Source organism: Dipodomys spectabilis, unplaced genomic scaffold (assembly GCF_019054845.1).
Source record: "Dipodomys spectabilis isolate Male_0828 unplaced genomic scaffold, ASM1905484v1 ptg000140l, whole genome shotgun sequence".
Lineage (NCBI taxonomy): Eukaryota > Metazoa > Chordata > Mammalia > Rodentia > Heteromyidae > Dipodomys > Dipodomys spectabilis.
In genome coordinates, this window is record NW_024870817.1 from 7,801,335 (window position 1) to 7,822,122 (window position 20,788).

Consider the following 20,788-nt stretch of genomic DNA (forward strand, 5'->3'; position numbering starts at 1 on the left):
CAATTACTGCAGCAGATAAGGGCAGGGAATTATGAAATACCAAGTATCTTGGCTGATAAGCAACATGCCATGCTGTAGCCAAGTCCAGATGGCAGAGCACAGGAATGGAGCTAAGAGTATCTTGGAAATTATTATGGTCATCAAGTTGACAGAATGAATATTGAGGAATGCAGCCAACAGCATAAAGCAGGAGAACTGTCAGAGTTTAAAGAATCAATGTTTAAAGAATTTCTTTCAGGACTTCTGAGTGATCTAGAATGAAAACCACAGGTATCAAAAAATAATAGATTTGCACACAAGGGAGGTAACTATTGAAGTTTCCATGTGGATGAAGCTACCCTCATATGCTTTTAATTTATAAAAGGATTAACAGTTCCATTTTTACAGTCCACTGAATTGGAAAAAAATAAGAACAAGTGACTCCAATCCTAAATGGCAGAAACCCAGATGAAGCGATCTTAATTGTGATTTTTTAAAAAACCAATGAGGTGTGAAATCAACTACTGTTTTACAAAGAAACATTAAAATGGAAACAAAAACATGTTTTTGTACAAAGCTATAAAATTTGATGTCCATTTGTTCCAGAGGACTAGCCTGACACATGTAGTTCCTCTGTAGCACCCCCACCCCAGTTACCAGGCATTACCATCCCAGGTTCATTCCCTTTCTCAATAGGGAAGCAAGCAACAAGAACAATAATGGCACATGGTAAGCATTTTAATTACATCCTTTTCCTTATTCTTCTTTCCCAATTTCCTTTCCTTCTTGTTAGGTCTCTCTCTCTCTCTCTCTCTCTCTCTCTCTCTCTCTCTCTCTTTTTCCTTTGGCCAATCCTGGGCTTGAACTCGGCCTGGGCACTGTCCCTGAGCTCCTTTTGCTTGAAGTTAGTGCTCTATCACTTGAGCCACAGCATTACTTCTGGCTTTTTCTGAGTAGTTTACTAGAAATAAGAGTCTTCTGGACTTTCCTGCCCAGGCTTGCTGGGAACCAAGATCCTCTGATCTCAGCCTCTTTAGTTAGGATTACAGGCATGAACCACTGCCACCTGTGCCTGGCTATTGCTATGTCTTTTAATCTCACAGAAATATTTCCAATACAGTTATATGTTTTTAAAATACATATTTTTTTCTGTTAGATTTCTCCTATTGTTAAAGAGAGTAAGACAAGAAAGTAGGAATAAAGGAGAAAGAAACATTTGCAGTATATTCCTTAATATGTGGCTTTGAAAATGGACCTTTTAGTTTTTCTTATGAAAAACAACAAATAATTGTTCAAAATTCATGTATATAGGGAAAAAGCCATAAAGATATTGGCAAAATATAATTGTTATGTGATTAAACTAATGAATTAATCGAGCAACCCTAAAACTAATACGAAGTAGGAATTTTGAAATATAGCACTAGTTGCTCACACCCATAATCCTAGCTACTCAGAAGGCTGAGGATTGTGGTTTGAAGCCAGCCCAAGCATGAGTCTATGACACTCTTTATTTCCAATTAACCGCTAAAAACCTAGTTCTGTTGCTCAAGTGGCTTAATCTTGAGGGAAAAAGATCAGTTGAAGCCAGAGTTCAAGCCCTAATACAGAGCATGCGTGCACCATAATAATACTGTATTAAACTTGCATAACATAAAAACATGCCTATCGTCACCCTGTCTGCTACATTTCAAGATCAAAAAATATGAAAATGCACGTTAAGAGTGCATGTGAATTAAGCATCAGAGTATTAGAAACCAAGAAGACTCAATTGATCTTAGGTCACATATTTTTTATAAGAACATAACATTTTCAACAAGGACTTTCAAAATTTGAATTATAGCAGCAGCAATAGAAGAGAAAATAAAGATTAAGAAGGGAAGTAACCGATATTGCTTTCATTGTATATTGGCCCAGATTCAGTTCTAGATTAAGCTAATTATATTTTATAGATTCCTGTAGAGTAAGAATCTTGCCTGTGGCAAGGCAGAACATTGTAGGAGAAAGACATGGCAGAGGAAAAAGCTGTTCATCTCATCACAGCCAGGAAGCAAAAAGCAAAAGAGACAGGAAGGGGTCAGAGCAAAATACATCCTTCAACGACATGCTTTCAGGCTGTGAAGAGGTGAGCAGTCTCTACCATGTCTTTCTGCCACAATGCTCTGCCTGGCCACAGGCCTGAAAGCAATGGAGCCAGCTGGCAGTGAACTGAAACCTCTGAAACTGTGGGCTGAACAACAGAAATCATTCTTCTTAAATGTCTCTTACCCCTTATTCAGTGACAAAAGACTGCTTACTCTAGCGAAGCTTTCCCTCAACCCACTCAAGGTTGATGCTCTACTTATATTTTCAAATAACATTCTCTACTTTTCTACTCACAATATACTGAACATACTGCTTCCTTTATACCTATGCCCATATTAGATACACTCCCCACTGAGGGTAAGGATCATGGCTGCCTGAGTCACTTTTGAAATATAAAGTTTAAAGAAGATAATTCGAACTTATGAAGTATGAATTTCAAAAGGAGTTTAACAAGGTCACATATTAAAAGAGCTAATATCAACAAATATTTAATGTGTTTCTTCATTGGCTCCTTTTAAATATTCTAGCCATATTTCATCTGTGATATTAGATACAAAGAGGCAGAGTTCTTTCTTTCTCCCTTGGGTAACAGCGTGTGTCCTTCTAAAGTCCCTTTAAAGGTTAAAGTTTTGATGCTGAGCTGTGGCTCAAATAGTATAGACTAGCAGCCTGAGGCTGAATTAGAATCTAACATAAAAGTTCAGAGTTTTGATCTATGAAAGAAAGCAGCATTTCCTTGCCTACATCCACGTTATATTAATCAAGATAGCACAATACCACCAACTGCTCCTTTTGTTTAAATACCCAGACTTGCTATTGTTACTGTAACAGTAGCAGCACCATTACACAGCAGTCTGTAGTAAAGTGTCGATGAAACTGGCACATTCCAATATCTCAGAGGGCACTGTCCACTGTTACCTCCTAGGGAAATTCAGTCACATGTACCAGATCACAACAGGTAACTGTCTTCATTTTTGAGAAGCATTACAGTTTATATAATAGAAAAAATATGTTGGGTTTTTAATTTTTATTGAAGGATTTTAAAAGGAGGATTAAAGACAAATATTGAATCAAGTATCTATCAACAAGGGAAGGCTAAGTCAATTACTATTGTTATTGTTATTATTACGTAAGTGTGTATGTGTGTGTGTGTTTGCTAGTTCTGGGTCTTAAATATAAGGGCTGGCAGCTATCCCTAAGCTTTTTTGCTCAAGGCCAACACTCTATTGTTTGAGCCACAGCTCCAGTTCTGACTGTTTTGGTGGTTAATTGGTGATAACCGTCTCACAGACTTTCCTGACCCACATGGCTTCAAACTGTGACCCTCAGACCTCAGCCTCCAGAGTAGCTAGCATTACAGGCATGAGCCACTGGCGCCCCACATACTGTGTCTTTTTTTTTTAAGGCACATTACAAAAACCACACGTACATGATGATTTCAATCAAGTAGAAAAATTATTTTTTAAATGCAAAGAAAAACTTAATATAGTACTTATGATGAGAGTAAATTTTGTTCTTTTTAACATATTTTATGTAATATAGATAAACTATGTTTAAAGACAAGTTTTTTTCAATAAGAATAATGTTAGTAATAACAAGCTAACATTTCTACAGTACCTATCACCCACCAGGCATTATTTTAGAAGCTTCATATAAACAAACTCATAATTTTCACAACTCTATTTAGTAGGTATAATTACCATCTCTATTTTACTTTCTAGAGGATGAGGCTCAGGGAAGTCAAATAACTCGCCTATAATCACACAAGGGATACATGGTTAGGCCAAAACATGAATCAAGCAATCTGGCTCTATTCACTTCTCAAAGGTATATTTACTTTTCAAGCATACAGATTTAAACATAAGCTTCAAATTCAAACAAGAACATTTCCTCTTTTTTTCCAGAAATCTAAAACATCATTACTGATTCCTACAGAACTAAAGAGCTGTATGTACTTTTAGTATGTAAATTAAAATGATACACAGTATGGCATATCAGAGTGGCATTTAACAGATGGCTGAAAACTCAACTGCTTTTTATAGACTCCTTATGGGTCAGCATATACAGATTGAATATCCTTTATCTGAAATACTTGGGACCAGAAGTATTTCTGATTTGAATTTGTTTCAGATTTTGTACTATTTGTACAGATTTTACTGGTTACACACCCCAAATCCAGAATCTGAATTGTTCCCAAATCTGAAACATTTTGAATGTTGTATGGTGCTCTAAGTTTCAGATTTTGAATTACTTTTAGGTATGCAGTAAATTTTATGATCACTTTCATCCCTGCCTACCATAATTTCTTACCTCAACTTTTTATTACCAAAAGTATTCTATATATACAGGACATGTTATAGTAAGTGTTTACTATAAATGTAGGTCCCATAAATCATCAACCATACTTATGTCAATGAATTTGCCATATACCACCTGTAGGAAGTAGACAACAGATTAGTGCTTTAAGAATCTGCTCTATGGGCTGGGAAGGTGACTCAGTGGTAGAGCGCTTGCCTTGCAGGCATGAGGCCCGGGGTTCGATTCCTCAGCACCACATAAGCAAAAAGAAAAAAGCCTTGAGCTGAAGAGCTGAGGGACAGTGCCCAGGCCCAGAGTTCAGGCCCCACAACCGGACCCAAAAAAAAAAAAAAAAAAGAATCTGCTCTACTTTATTCCTTCTTAGTTTATAAAAAAGGTTATTTATCCAGAACATAAAAATAAGGCATTTACTATTTTCTACCAAGATAGTCAGCACATTTCCTGCAAATTTCTGTATATACCTTACAACTAAGGACTAATTCTGTGCATATATAGAATCAATCTCATTTTAGTGACGTCTTGGACCAGTTCAGAGCATATACACACTGGAAATCAAATCTCTTATCTGGTGTTTGGTCAGCTTTTTAAAATTTTATTTTTTTATTTTTTATCAAATGTTAATTATAGCCAAACCTGATTTCTTGTCCAGTAATGACAATGATTGATATTTTGAATAATTTCTTCCATCAGTGACATAGGAGATTGGAATATGCCACAGGTAGCTGTAAAAAGAAAACATTGAAGTATTATTTCTCTTTCCAATCTTTCATGATTTGCTGAGTTTGGAGCAGAAAGGTGAAATTTTTCAAAGTGCTCCTAGAAAGGGTAATCTTGTGACATTTCATAAGAACCTATAAGATTTTTAGAAGTACTTCAATTAATGAGTGCAAAAGAGACAATACAGCCAGGCACTGGGGGCTCACACCTGTAATATCAGCTATTTAGAGGGTTGTGATCTGAGTATTGAAGTTTGAAGCCAGTCTGGGCAGGAAAGTCCTTTAGATTCTTATCTCCAATTAGCCCCCTTAAAACTGGAAGTACAGTTATGGCTCAAAGTTGTACAGTGCTAACCTTGAGCAGAAAAGCTCAGGGACAGTGCCAAGGCCCTTAATTCAAGTTCCATGACTGATGAGAATGAGAGCAAGAGAAAGAGAGAACAGAAAGAAAAAGGAAAAGAACCTTGCATCCGAGGGCTGGATTTCATGTTTCATATTTAAAAAGAACCTCTCTTGTTGTATAAAAAGTTCCATTCCTTTCCTCTGAACAGTCACTAAAGGAAATCCTTTCTGCAGAGTCCATGTTTTCATCATTTTCTTTATATCTGGCGTTTTGTTCGTTACCTATTAAAAAAACAACATTTTTACTTAAATAAAATTAGTTTTAGCTCTATAGTTTGTCTGTAACCTTCCCTTTTTCCCTAGCATATTTTATGAAAACATATTATATGTTAATATAGTAAAGAAGCATGAATGCTAAATTGAATTTGTATTTTTGTTTAGTAGGGTTTTGTTGTTGTTGTTGTTTTTTTTTTGCCCGTCATGGGGCTTGAACTCTGGGCCTGGGCGCTATCTCAAGGCAAGCGCTCTACAACTTGAGCCACAGTGCCACTTCTGCTTATGTGGTGCTGAGAAATCGAACCCAGGGCCTCATGCATGCAAGGCAAGCACTCTACCACTGAGCCACCTTCCCAGCCCCATTGAATTTGTATTTTTAACCAAGGTAATTGGCCAATTACTAAAAGGAAAGTAACCTAGAACAGAACTGAGTGTTATGGAAGGGTATGAGGAGGGCAGTATGATGACAAGCAGCGTATCTGTTATCAACTTGCTGAGAGTTAAAATTAAAATCATTCAATTTATTAAGATGAAGGGATAAATTCTCTTTCTGAACATAACATCATTTCAGTGATATGATTACATGTGCTCTAGAATGGCTTCACCTCTACTCAGAAGTTTCTTCCTGTTCTCCTACCTCTACTCCCTCAGTTCTGGTCCCTTAAAGGCCCATTCCCGAGGAAGTGCCAGCAAGCAGCAGCAGTAGCAGAAGCATCCATTCCTTTGCTTTGAACTTTCTTTAGGGAACAACTATAAACACTGTGATTGTCATAGATTTTATCTCCCAGAAAACACATGAACTTATTGGTAAAATAGAATCCAGTATCCTAAGTCCACAGACCCTATAAAGCCTGCTGTCCCTAAGAAATCTACGACTATCAGTAACCAAGAGGAAATTTATAAACCACTACTTTAAATAAGGAAGGCTGAATGTATGATATAGATTATTTTTCTACTTTATACAAATTTGAATTGTAAACAACTAAGTCATCATGTACCTAATTTTGCGATGCTACATTACTTTTGCTGAGCCTCCACCAATAATCACATGCCCACTAATTTAGGGTACAAAAAGATAGGAGGGGTTCTTTCCAAAGTCACTGGAATATTAATCTTATATTTCTATGTCTCTGAACTTTCTGGATTTGAGGCTGGGAAAAGAAAGCAAGGGGCTGCTTTATTGTATGTGAAAATTTGGTGTAGATGCTAAAAAAGCTGAAGGTAATAAGGTTGAACTAGGACACCACAATGTAAAAGTTACAGTTATTCACAAAGGCAAAAATACATTCTACATGTCAAAAGATGAGGAGAGGGTTAAGAAGGGGTAATAGAGACAGTGTGAATTTGATGGATTTGTACAGTTATATACATGAATATATATTTATACATGTATATAATTATCACAGTGGAGCTCCTTTGTACAACTAATTTGTACAAAGTGTATAAAGTAAGTGAAATGGCTTTCAAAATGGGAAGGGATGGGAAAATAAAAAATAAAAGTTAAAAAAAATGAAATGGCTTGGAAATGCTACTATGTGACTAGAGGAAAAAAAAACAATGATTTGGAAGTGTTAGTTAATAAAATTGATCTTTCTTCTCAAAGAGAACTAAGAAAGCAAAGAAATTAGATCTAGGGGAAAATTTTAAAACATAGTAGGAAACACCAGGATTCAGGAGCTAAGCAATCAGGCATATACAGGAAAGATCCAAAGCAAATGTTTTTAAACCAGCAGCCATAAAACTGTGTGTTATATGTACTTAGCATATGTAGTTGGTATATGCATTTATTTACTTAGTATTTTATTTTCAGGAGGACATGGTCAGAAATTCAATCAATTTTAAACACATCTCTGATTATCCAGAGTATGAACTATGGCTCTAGATCAGAGAAACAACTCAAATGCTATGCAATCTCAGGGCTCTCACTTAACGTACATCCAATGAGGCAGGGTAGGATTATACATTTGAAGCATAACTTTTACTTAATTACCCTGCTTCTTAGAATATTTGTAGATCGAACAAAATCCAAAAAGCACAAAACAACACTAGGGCAGTCTGCAGCTCAAGGCAGTCAGCTTGTGATATATTATCTACTATAGAAGATCTGGATTAAGAAGACAAGAGATTCGTGGTGAACAGTATAAAACCATGAATGGAAGGTGGATTCCATGAGTGAGAAGAGATTTGGGGGGAAAAAAGGATAAAAAATATGGTATTAATCTATTAACATAGGGAAGACAATTTTCCTTTTCATAAAAAATAGAAGTGGAAACTAAGGCACACAATAATCATAGCTGTGTAAGGCCATGCATATCATATCTGTTCAATACTTAAGACCAGCACTCTCATTGCTTGACATTAAATTCAATTTTCCTTTCACAAGTATTAATATAGAAAGTATTATCCTCTCTCTTAAGTAACTACTCTTGATACCATAAACTTATTTACATATAAACAGAAACTCTCTTACAATAAGAAATGAGTTAATTATCCATCACTTACCTCATTAAAACTATCCCACAGATCATCACTTTGAATGGATCCATAGCTATGATTACGCAGGTAAAGAATGATAGCACGTTGAAACACATCTTCACTAAGGTAAGTTTTCAACATCAATAAGAGAGATGCTCCCTATTCCAAACAAAAAGGAAAAGGAAGAAAATATTAGATTATATGTTATCTAAAATTTGAACTATAATCGCTGTAAACATGTAGTTTTATATATACAACATAATACATTGTTAGTCTTATTTAAATAGATGCAGACTACATTCAAGTAAAATTATATTAAGGGATCAGAAAAGGAATTAATGGAATTCGATTTCTATGTATGCTAACTGAGCCATTAGCCATTTTGTATGGTCTTATTAGTAATTCACTGTTTGAACATTAGTAGTATCATGAATGCTCACTATTTATAAATACATTGTTAATGAAAACTATACTAAATTTTCTTTGGTGTCTCCACCCCCATTCATCACTTAAAAATATCAGGAGAATTCACAGGCAGAAGAAGAAGAAGTTAGCAGAGCTCTCACAAATCTCTTTATAGGTAGTATACTATTTTCTAATTTCAGTATACCATGATGTGAAGCAATAACAACTGAAGAATCACTTTAAATGTGCTTGAGTTTAATGAATGTACGTGGAAGCAAGTATGCATTAATAATTCATAACCAGGCAGGTAGGCAACTACTAGGGCAAGACTATTCACTGAGACACATGTAACCATTCCCATTCTGGAAACAGCTACCCCACCTGTGAAGCCTTTCCTGATTTCCATATATATATATCTATATACACATGTATATCTATATGTATAGATATGTATAGATATACATATAGATATACATATATGTATAGATATACATATATATAATAGAGAGAGATAGAGTGTTACTTTTTTTTTTTTTTTTTTTTGCCTAGACCGGCCTTAAATCATGCTCTTCTTATCTCTCCCTCTCAAGTTGCTAGGACAAGGCAAGCACTGTTGTTTGCTATGCTTGCTTTAATTCTATCCAGGAGGATCTCCTCAGTCTCTTTTGCTGGGCATTGTTTTCCCAATGATTAAACTTCCATGTTTCCTGGCATTTTCGCTATAGATCTTTGGACCTTTTTCCTTCTTTACACAAATTTACTTCCTAGTTGATTCAACTCTGAAGGTTTTAAATCACTCCCTAATTTACATATATCTAACTGTATTTTCCTTCTAAATTCCAGATTTATCACCAACTGTCTACTTAGTATGTCAAATAGTATATCTAAAATATATTTCATCCTATTTTCTTCTTGCCTTCAATAATCTCAATAATCTCCATTTTAGCAAATGATAGCTCCATTCTGCAGTTGTTAAAAAATCTTGAAGTTTTTTTACTCTTACATTCTACAGCTAATCTATCAGTTATTTTACTCTGTCAGATTTTACAAACCATTGGAAGTCTATCTCGCTTCCTTCACTACTAGTACCTATCTATCCATCTGTTAACTCAACCTAACTAGTTACTCTTCTTCCACATGCTACTCACAACCAGAGTGCTCTTTTCATAAAATAAGATGTATCATAATACTCCTCTGTTCAAAAAACTTTTTTCACTTACATTAAAATTAAGGTATTTATTATGGTCTATGACCTGTTCCTTATAATTCTGCTAATTTCATCTACTGTCTTTTTTGGGGGGGAGGGGAGGGAAGGATAGGGTTTGAACTCAAGGCTAGGTGCCTTCGTACACAATAAAATTCCAGACTCCACAAAGAAAAGCAGATCTTCAATATAACCTATATTGTTGGTGTAACTACTGTCATACTATATCTTGCACAAAATATTGACAACTGCCAAGTATAGGTCTTTTTGTAGTGAAGTGGAATATTTGTCAGACTCTCAACTGTAAAATAAGTTGTTACCATAGTGACCCATATGCTATGGAAATAAGAGGCTCAAAAGACAATGAAGTCTGTGTTTAGAAAACTTGCTTTAAAGGTAGAGAAGGCTCTGTTATAATACATCCTAAAAGTTTTATTTCTGTTCTCTGTAAGAACTGAAATTTAAATTTTTTTCCTTATTGGCAATTTCAGTATGAGCTTCAGAATCACTACAGTAACTAACTGGGATACATAATTCCCCCATATCCATATAGGATACTTTATAAGACACACAGTGTATGAACCAAATCACAGATAGTACCAAAACTTATAGAGACTGTGTTTTTTCCCTGTGTGTGCATATTTAGGACAGTTCAATTTATAAATTAGGCAGCAAGAGATTAACAATAATAAGAAAATTAATTATAATAATATACTATAGTAAAGTTATATGAAAGTAGAAGTCCAGTCTATCTCAAAATACCTTTATTTCAATTGCTGATCTTAGCAACTTCACCATATGACATTTTTCTTTTATGAAGATAACAATTTTTAATTGTTCACTTAAAGGAAACACTAAGTGTTAATCAAACACATGTGCTGTGAAATAGATAACTGGGCTGGTTACTAAGCAGCTAACAGGAAGGCAGTATACATAGCATGGATATATGGAAAAAGTGGATGATTCAAGTCAGGGCAAGACAGATTGAACTGTATCATGTTACTTGTTTATTTCCAGATTGTTCAATGTTTTTCAAAGGCTGCTTAACTCCAGGTAAGTGAAACCATGGGAAGTGAAACCACAACTAAGGGGGAACTAATACATACATCATGTATCTAATTAAACTCCTGATTTCCTTGCTCATTATTAACAGTGCTATAATTTTCCCTGATAGGCTTGAATCTGTAATTCAGTAGCAATTTCTTAACTTTAGATCTCTACCCACCTAATCCACTTTATAAACTGGAACCAATTTAATGTTTCTAAGGTTTCTCATCACTTACAGAAAAAAAATCTAGATTCCTTATGGAATGCAGGACTTTTGCAATGCAATCCATCCTAGCTTCATCTTTCCTGTATTCTTTGCCTATGGGTATTTGACTTTTTCTTTGTAGACCACATCATTCCATTCCTGTCCTACCCTACTTTCTCCATTCCTCTTTACTGATTTTCTTATTACGTAACTCAGCTCAATTTCCATTTTTCTTTAAAGATTCTCTTTCAGCATTTCAGGCAGAAGATATTCTCTGTATTACTATAGCACATATTTCCTCTTGAATTGCTTTTGATTATATGAAGTATCTCCTCGCATGTTTTATGTATTTTCTTCTGTATCTAATGCAGAAATTTATTAACCAAGTAATCTGACCGATCCCATCCCAACACAATATTGATATCTTCATTCCTCTTTTCTCAAACCAATGGTGATTCTTCCAGACCTGTTAATATTCTATACTTTCTTCATCCCCAAACCTAGTGTTTCACATTCTGCAGAACAATATTCACTTGTTAAAAATTTCTTTTTGTACTTGTTTTGACAATCTTAACTGGACTGAACTCAGGGCTACCTACATGCTTGCTACCACTTAGTCTCATGTTCACTTTGCACAGGTTAGCCTAAAATGTAATTCTCCTACTTCTACCCCTGAGTAGTTAGAACCATAGGCCTGGACCATCACACCTGGCCCTAAAACATACCTCAATTTCGAGTACGCAGTCAAAGGATTGCCAAGACCCTTCTTATTATATATGCTGCCTATAGATCTACACACTAAACCAACATTAGAAGATCTTGTTTAACTAACTGGAACACTAGTCACTTAAAAGAAGACAGAAACAAAGAAAATCTCAGAAAGGAGCAAAATTGCAATCGACTTAAATGCTTAACATCTAAATACTTTGAAGTTCAACAAGATACTGAAAACTAATACCCACTTCACCTTTAACATAATCCAAATCATTCAGACTGTTTACATATGAAACTAATTTGAAGGCTAGTAAGGTACTTTTTTTGTGTGCACAGCAGTACCTTAAAATAAGAAAGAGAATCAAACATTTCTTCAATTTGTTCTGAAGACTGAACAGATGATGATATTGGATGAGATGAATTCAAGGAATCTTTCTTCATGGTTTTAAATCGAGCATCTAAGAAATCTTCATACTAGCAAAAAATGAAACATGCATCATGAACAGTATAAAAGTCAAAGTCTTTATAACAATATTTAATGATTTATACCATTTAGTATTTAAAGTCACTATGAAACCTTCACTAAACATAAGAGTCTCACTGGAACTTTTCTCTTCAGGCTGGCGTCAAACTATGATCCTCAGATCATAGCTAGAAGTACAGGTATGAGCTATTGGAGCCTGGCATTCACTAAACTTAGAATGTAAACTTTTTGAAAAATATCAGAAGACTGTGCCTTTTACACATATTCCTTAAGTTTAAGAAATACATTTATAATCCTTATATATGTATAATCTACCCATTAAAAACCAGCATTTCCTAAAGAAGAGGGAAAAGATAAATTTAACATCTATTACTAAACAAAGTAAATGCCAAGAAGATGAATATTCTAAAAAGGTCAGGGTATATTTTTAAGATAAAATCTGAAATTAAATCTGAAATCTGAGATCTAGTGGTTCATGCTTGTAATTCTAGCTACTCAGGAGGCTGAGATCTGAAGGGTCTCAGTTCAAAGCTAGCCCAGACAAAAAAGTCTACAAGACTCCAACTACAATTAACCAGCAAAAAGCCAAGATGTATGGATGAAGTAGTAGAGTACCAGCCCTGAGCAAGAGAGCTTGAGACTCTAAGTGCAAGCCTCACTACCAACACACACACACACACACACACACACAATTTTTTTTTAAAAGTTGGTTTTAAAATTTATTCCTGATACGTAGTCCAGCTTTTCTATTAAGACAATATGCATTTCTCTTAATTGAGGACCATTTTTAAAACGAAAAATAATACTTAAACAGAACCAAATGAGTACCTCTAGAAAATACATAAAAGCTTTATAAACATTCTGGGCACCACCAAGTGGTGGAACTGTATATTTCATTGCTTAAGAAAGTAGCATACACCAACCAATTTGGAATATCATGATTGGTATTTTAGCTAACAAGTAATTCCTCCTATTTCTTGACATTTTAAAATAAGCCCTATACAGATATTTCAATCTGAACGTTCTCAGATTTCTTCTGCAAGTACTTGGATCATGTTTCCACAAGGCTAAAGGAAGGTCAGAAACTTTTAGTGGTGGGAAAGACACTTGTACTTTCCCACCCAGTACTTGAATTATTGTGAGGATATCTATTACATCATGATCGGATATATCCAAATATCCGTAAGAACAGGAAATACCTTCAGAGAGTCTAATAACACAGTAACAACATCATTATGTCTCTCTATAATAGAATGGCATTCCAAGTCTTAGAAAACCAAAAAAATATGGTTTAAACCTAATAAAGGCAATTATTTTTCTATATCATCATGTGCATCAGTATTATAAGAATGTATTCAGTGGTAAGGCAGAGGCAGCATTATTAGAAGAGGGCATAATGTTTTCTTTCTTTACACATAGGGTAAAAATGTTTTATTTTTCAAAAATGACTTTAAATTTATCTAATGCCTTCAAGTAGATTGGCCATATTTGTCAAAAATAAAATGTATCAATTTAAAATATTCATCTTAAGAATAAAAATAATTTTACATAATTTTGCTTTTCAATAAAATCTCAATAAATAAAAGCACAATTTTAATTTTTGCTTATTAAAAGGTATAAATATTAATAACAATGTCCAGTATTACTATTGTTTTCTAGAAACATTTTTTACCCCAAATACATAAAAATACATTTCTAGCAAGCAAAAAAATGGTATACTCACGCTAGACAGCTCTTTGAATATTTTTTCCAAAGAGAAATACTCCATGAATGTAGCAAAGCCTTCATTTAGCCACAGATCATTCCACCATTGCATTGTTACCAGATTACCAAACCACTGTGGGAAAAATATACTATTAACAAACATGATATTTACATTTTAGGAACTCTCCAATAATTAAATAAATTGTCAGATTAACTGCCTATAATTAAAGTATCTGAAAAGCATACCAGTGTTACAGTTTAAGCCAACTTTTTAAATTAATTACTTAGCAAAACTTATGCCAATTTACATTAAAAGTAGATAAAAACTCTAATGGCTTAATTAAATGGAAAAATAAACAAGAGTCAACCTATAAACAGCTATATTGGGAAATAATTGTATTTGCTACCTCCTAATAGTGAGACTTTCTAGAGAATGAAATTCTTCTTTTGTTTTTTGTCGGTCGGTCGTGGGGCTTGGACTCTGGGTTTGGGCGCTGTCCCTCAGCTTCTTCAGCTCAAGGCAAGCACTCTACCACTTGAACCACAGTGCCACTTCCAGTTTTCTGATGGTTTATTGGAAATAAGAGTTTCACGGATTTTCCTGCCCGGGCTGGCTTTGAACTGTGATCCTCAGATCTCAGCTTCCTCCCGTAGCTACAATTACAGGCGTGAGCCACCAGCGCCCCAGCAATAATGAAATTCTTTGATCTTCTAATATCAGGTAATATTATTTTCTATTATATATACAAACATATATGATAACTAAGGAAATTTATATGTGAGATAATTCTCCTAAAGTCCAAAGGCCCATATTTTCTGTTTTCCTCTAAGTTGCCCAAGTTTGAGACACTCATTTAATGACTCAAACCAAAATCCAATCCAATTCAATTTCTTAAGAAAGCTGACATACATAGATACACAGAAACAGACACACAGACACACAGACATACACACACCACATACACACATGAAATCAGAAAGATTTTTTTAAAGCTTTTTTCTATGAAAACGCTTCAGAAAAAAAAGATTTCTCCTCCCAGTTTTCACTGTATTTGATTCCGGAGCCCTGCAACTTGTATATATATTTTTCTAATTTGGGCAGGGGAAGGGAAATAACAAAATGCTGAAACAAGGACACAGGTTGACTCATCGTAGCAATGAGATGTACAAGACACTATGTTGAAAATGAACTTTACAACTTGGGGGGGGAGGGAGGAGTTGAGGAGGTGGGAGGGAAGGGATGACAGGGGAAAAGCAAAGGAAGGGGCAACAATGCTGAATAGGAAATGCACTCATTACCTAACTCATGCAACTGTGACCCCTCTGAACAGTATCTTTACAATAATATATATTATATATAAGACTTCTCCTAAATTATGTACTTCAAAAATCTTCAACTCAAAAATAGCAAAAGTTGGAACAAAATATTGTTTGAAGCTGGCACTTGTGGCTTAGGCCTATTAATCAACCTACTGAGGATGCTGAGATCTGAGGAATGAAGTTTGTAGTCAGCCTGGGCAATAAAGTCCATGAAGATTCGTATCTCTAATAAATCACCTAGAGCTCAAGAAGTGCTACTTCTTGACACAAAAAAAGGTCAAAGATAGGATCCAGGCCTTGAGATCAAGTCCCAGAATGGGCTCACAAAAAACTGTTTTTTGAGAATTCTTTTCTAAGATGTTATCTTAAAACCTGTTTTACAATATGGTTTATAAGTCCTAAAGAAAAAAATCAGAGAAATACTGTATGTGATGGTGGAAAGTCCCAGAAATAGCAAACTCAGAGGAGATTCCATAAAATAAAATAACCCACTTATAAGAGTAAGCACCATTTTATATGCCAGCTTGTTGAGAAATGCTCACAAGGGAGGATCTGATACATTGTGTTTGAGGCAGAGAGTAGGCTGACCAAAGAACTTCCTTTCTTCCTTCGTAACTGCTCCTTTGTGACATTCCAAACCATACCCAACACTAATAAGCACCTTACATCTAGATAAGGTACAACTAGCACCTCCCAACAGGAACAAGGTGTTGAGAAGAAGATCTGATATAGAGAGATCTCGTTTAATTTTCTTTCTTTTACTCTATGTCATACAGAGAAAAGCTCAGCCTTCACTGAGGACATTTTCTCTCATCCAAATAAAGAACCCAATTCTAGTAGAAGATGAAAGAATAAATCTAGACCTAATACCTATGGTTTAAGAGTTGAAAGCCAAGTCTGCTGTGACATAATGTAGTCCCAGAACTAAGGAAACCCAGGTAAGAGTATCATGGGTCAAGGTTAGTGGGCAAGGCCTCATCCCAAAGCAAGCACACACATAAAGTTATCAGAAGACAGTATAAAACTTAGGGGAAAAGTTCCTTCACTACAAAGTTATTCTGAGCGGCTAGCATTTATCAGAGATGAAACAACTCTGTATTTATTATTAGAAGAAAGCTAGCATGAAGATTCTTTAAGTCCCAATGCTGCCACATTTAATAGCCATGTTATTTTTAACAAATTATTTTATCTAAGCCTAGATTCAGTTTCCATGCCAGTAAAATGGGATTATTATTCACTTTAGAGTACTGATGAGATACTTGATGTGAAAAATATTTAAACTATAATATCCTATACAAACAGACCATATTTTCATCTGGAAGTTTTGTCTTCAAAAAGCATCTTTTTTTCTTATTAGGAAAGAAAGTCATACTAAAAAAGGAACTGAGTGATAACATCTAAATACAATCTATAACTCTAGGACATAAAGTTGCCCAGAAGTATGAGTGTAACAATGTTGTCAATTAATACCTGATGTGCCAGCTCATGAGCAATGATTTTAGTAACAAGTTTTCTGTCTGCCACTGATGAAGTACTATTGTCATACAGAAGAGTCTCTTCTCGGAATGTGAGCAAACCCCAATTTTCCATTGCTCCTGCTTCAAAGTCAGGAATGGCCACCAAATCTGGATACAACAGGAAAGAAGTGGATCAACTTCTCATCAAAGGAAATCCCTCATGGAATCAAAATGTTTTACACATCAGGCATTCTACTTAATAAATGGAGTCTTCCATGCTTTATCTGTCAGCTGAGAATACTAGACAGACCTCTTTAGGGTAACTGTTCCTTACTATATGAAAAAAAATTTCTTCAAATTGAACTTCATAGCAGTTTAAGTAGAACCAAATAGAGCCAAGTTTCAGGGCCAATCCACATTGAATAGTACTTAAATCATTTTACTTTCCTGAGCTTCCTTTACATGTTTTTAGTTAGTTAAATCAGGAACTTCTTAGGAGTTAGGGTTATTTAAAGTTCCAACTAAGCTCTCAGCAAATTTCCCCTCATATATAGTACTTTTGTGATAGCCCCTAAAACTTGTAAAGATTTTAGTAATCAGACTCAGATCCACTTATGGAATCTGAATAATCTAAAAAATTATAAACATTGTTTTAAACATTAACAAACTCTCTTGATTTTTCTTTTAAACACTTTCCACAAAATATTTTTAAGACATCACATCTCCATTACAATTACAATAGAAACCAAGGACACTGTTTGGTTCTTACCCAACTTCTTAAGTGGGTATTGAATTTCAAAGTAGTCATGAAAAAACTGAAGAAGTTTCACAGCTGTTTCCAAGGCATGATGAACTTCACCAATCTTTTCTGGTACAACATATATAGAAACCTAAAGGAAAGATCATTTAAGGACAGGTACAATTAAAATGCCATCATATTCACAAAAGCACTTTCAGGACTCAAATATCTAGGAAATGCATGGTGATTTTTTTTTTTCAGGACAAAACTCTTGCTTATAGTTTTTTATATGCCATAATGTTTCACAAATCCTTTCCACCCATAAATTTCAAAACAAAAACAATAAAAAAGTACTAATTCCTTTCGTTTTCTTAAAGCTACCACGATATCTCAAATTAACTAATTACTGTAATTTATAAGTATCTTCCCATCTAATTTTGTGATAGGATTATTTTCCCCTTATATGCAGTTGCTCTTACTTAGGAATTAGGGAGATGGTGAGTTATTTGAAAGCCAACACTGAAGTTTAACCCTTGCAGCACCTATCAGAGTGACTAGCATCTAGTAGGCACTAGTGTAGAATCTAAAGTCAATATATGGGGCAGAATGTGTACAATTATAAAACTGTATTGGAGAAGAACTGATTATAGGTCAACACTATTTTTTTTAGCAAGTATGGCCTACTAGCTTTTCTTACAGGGCTGGAAAAAAGTTTGTTTATATAAGTTGTTGGTTTATTTTTATGGATCAAGTTCTAGTTTAAGAAAATCATGTAGTGAAAGGCTCACACTACAAGTGCCACACAGTAACTAAAACCAGCTGAGGGAGCAACAGCTTTATGACTGCTATCATCCACACACTCCAGGGTACATGCTAAGGGAAGAATCATCCCCATTACTTAAATAGGGCAATATTCTTTCCCTCTTTTTCAGTTTAACTGCATAAGGCCGATAAATAATATAGAACTATAAACAAAACTGAAATTTGATCAAAGGATTCATCTATCCCTATTTCTGGAATATAATAATTAAAATAAAGGTAGTTTGTACTTTTGTACTTGTTTTTCTTTTCTTCAAAGAACATGTCCTTTAAGTTCTCACCACCTGGTCCTTATGCTTATTATATGGCTTATTCTAAAATAACATGAGCAGTAAAAAGTAAACAAAGATGAGAGAAAAAGAGGGATGGTTAGAGGAAGGGGAAGAATTGTTTTTCCTTCTATATCACCAGTATGTGAAAATATTATTAGATTTCTAGTGAAATTAAAAATCCATTCAAATAATCATTTACAGATAAGTATTGGCAGGTACAGATAGGTAGGAAGAAAAACAGAGAAGACTTATTTGAAGAAATGGTCAACTCTGACAAGATGTGGAAAAACTAGATCCTTAAGTTAAATGATCACATTCTTTCTCTGCTGCTCGGTCAGGAATCCTTTTCTCTCCCTCTCCCCACACTCTCTTTCTCTCCTTCCTTTTCTTTTTTCCTTTTCTCTCTCCCTCTTTTTTCTTATGGGAGAGATTGGACTCATAGCCTCACTCATGCTAAGTGTAGGCTATAACATTTAACTAAACCCTAGTTTCCATAATTTGCTTTCTTAAAGAGGATTCATCTAATTTACAACATATCTAACATAGTAGCCACGGGCCACATAAACACTACTCAACACTTGAAATGTGGCTAATGACCTCACGTAACTGAATTTTAAATTATAACTAACTTAAACCTAAATAGTTGCAAAAGACATGTGATCTTGTATTGTAAATACTGTTCTAGAAATTTTAGCATACAAATGTTGCCTGACCAGAATTTCCTTTTAAAATTAGAAACTTGAAAATTATTGGCTTTCAGATATTAAATGAATAACATTGATAACAGTTAATGAGGAGTAGCATTTCTGCTATAATATGTCAGAATATGATCTAAAAGCTTGATTTTCTTTGCAAGGCAATGACCAGGAATTATTCACGCAAAAAAGACTTTCAGTATCTTGTGAAACAGGCTCTGAGATAGTTACCAGGGTTCCATTCACATCCTGACTCAGGTTCTTCATCTCCCCCACAATGAAAGCAATCAGGTAAGTACTCATCTTCACACTCTCACAAAATTCATCCTGAACAAGTCCATTTTCCATATGAACTGATGATTTCTACATACAAAAGAGAAAAGACCACAGTTTCACAACTGCAGGAATAAATGACAATGTCAAATACATTGAGAAACTAGAACTTCATATTGGAAATAAGTGGCATATTTTACTCCCTCATCACAAGTTTTGAAGAGAGGATAGGTCTAAAGTTTCCATTTGTTTCTAGCATATTTCATCATGAGGGCACAATGGATACAGTGGAAATCTTTGAGAGTTTGGCCCCAATGTGACCTTAAATAAATGTGAGCCATAGACATAAAATTCTACAAAGCCCCAATACTCTCCTATGATGTAGGAAAGTCCCACTTTAAGGAGATATATGCCTGGATATTCCTTCAAATTATCTGAAAATGCTTCACAAAGAACCATTTGAGTATCCCTAAGAAAGCTTGGTGAGGTCAAAAGTGGTATGTCACTAGCTAAGTCTGCAGTAGATACAAGATAAAGGAATGGTGGCAACTTGCAGTATTTTCCGACCATGAGTATGTGTTGGGACACTAGGCAGGCAGGTGTTCACCTCTTTTAGAGAACAATTGAAGTATACTGCGGGATTATAGAAGAATGGAGCTTTGGGAGAATTGTCCTAGCTAAGAAGGTATTACGTTGTCTGCTTTCTCTTTGGGCTGACTCCAAGACATAGAGGGTTTGGTTGCTCCCCCCTCCCCTCACTACATGAGTTATGGGTTCAGGAGGCTCCCATCTTGCTGCACATGTCATTCAGGGGTCTGAGACAAAAAAAGGAACTCTTAGTTCTGTTAGGATGAAAACTGCTCTGTTTGGTGACACCCCCACTGCCTCCTATGGAGAGTTAACACTCAAGAAAGAGGCTTCTGTTCCTGTTCTCAACCTACAAATTATAAGAATGTAAGTTTTTCATTTACTACAATAACACAAACAAGATTCTGTTGTATAACACTCTTTAAAATAAGGAAATCATTACATTTCAGAAAATATCACTCTAGAGTTGGACTAATTCATAGTATTAGTATCGGCAGAGCTTTAGTAGTACATAGGACTCACTTCATACTTCCTATCAATACTTTCCCAGTCCAGGTCTCTGTCTTTTCTTAAGTTCTTCCCTCAGGCTGACTTCCCAATTAATCCCAGTTAACACCGTTATTTAATGCTGACTCAAGTATTTTAAAGAAATAATTCATTTACATGATTCTAG

General features: G+C 34.9%; 1 protein-coding gene across 2 annotated transcripts in view; it reads right to left on the bottom strand.

Moving 5' to 3' along the window:
• LOC122117366 (leucyl and cystinyl aminopeptidase) overlaps window positions 1–20,788 on the bottom strand; it is a 99,250-nt gene that overhangs the window by 34,495 nt on the left and 43,967 nt on the right. For both annotated transcript variants that reach the window (XM_042691112.1, XM_042691111.1), the window contains exons 4-11: window positions 19,486–19,617; window positions 17,499–17,619; window positions 16,743–16,897; window positions 13,972–14,085; window positions 12,107–12,238; window positions 8,217–8,348; window positions 5,560–5,720; window positions 5,014–5,102 (exon numbers count right to left, since the gene is read on the bottom strand). In XM_042691112.1, the coding sequence (XP_042547046.1) occupies window positions 5,014–5,102; window positions 5,560–5,720; window positions 8,217–8,348; window positions 12,107–12,238; window positions 13,972–14,085; window positions 16,743–16,897; window positions 17,499–17,619; window positions 19,486–19,617 (1,036 nt within the window). The remainder of the gene's footprint in view (window positions 1–5,013; window positions 5,103–5,559; window positions 5,721–8,216; window positions 8,349–12,106; window positions 12,239–13,971; window positions 14,086–16,742; window positions 16,898–17,498; window positions 17,620–19,485; window positions 19,618–20,788) is intronic.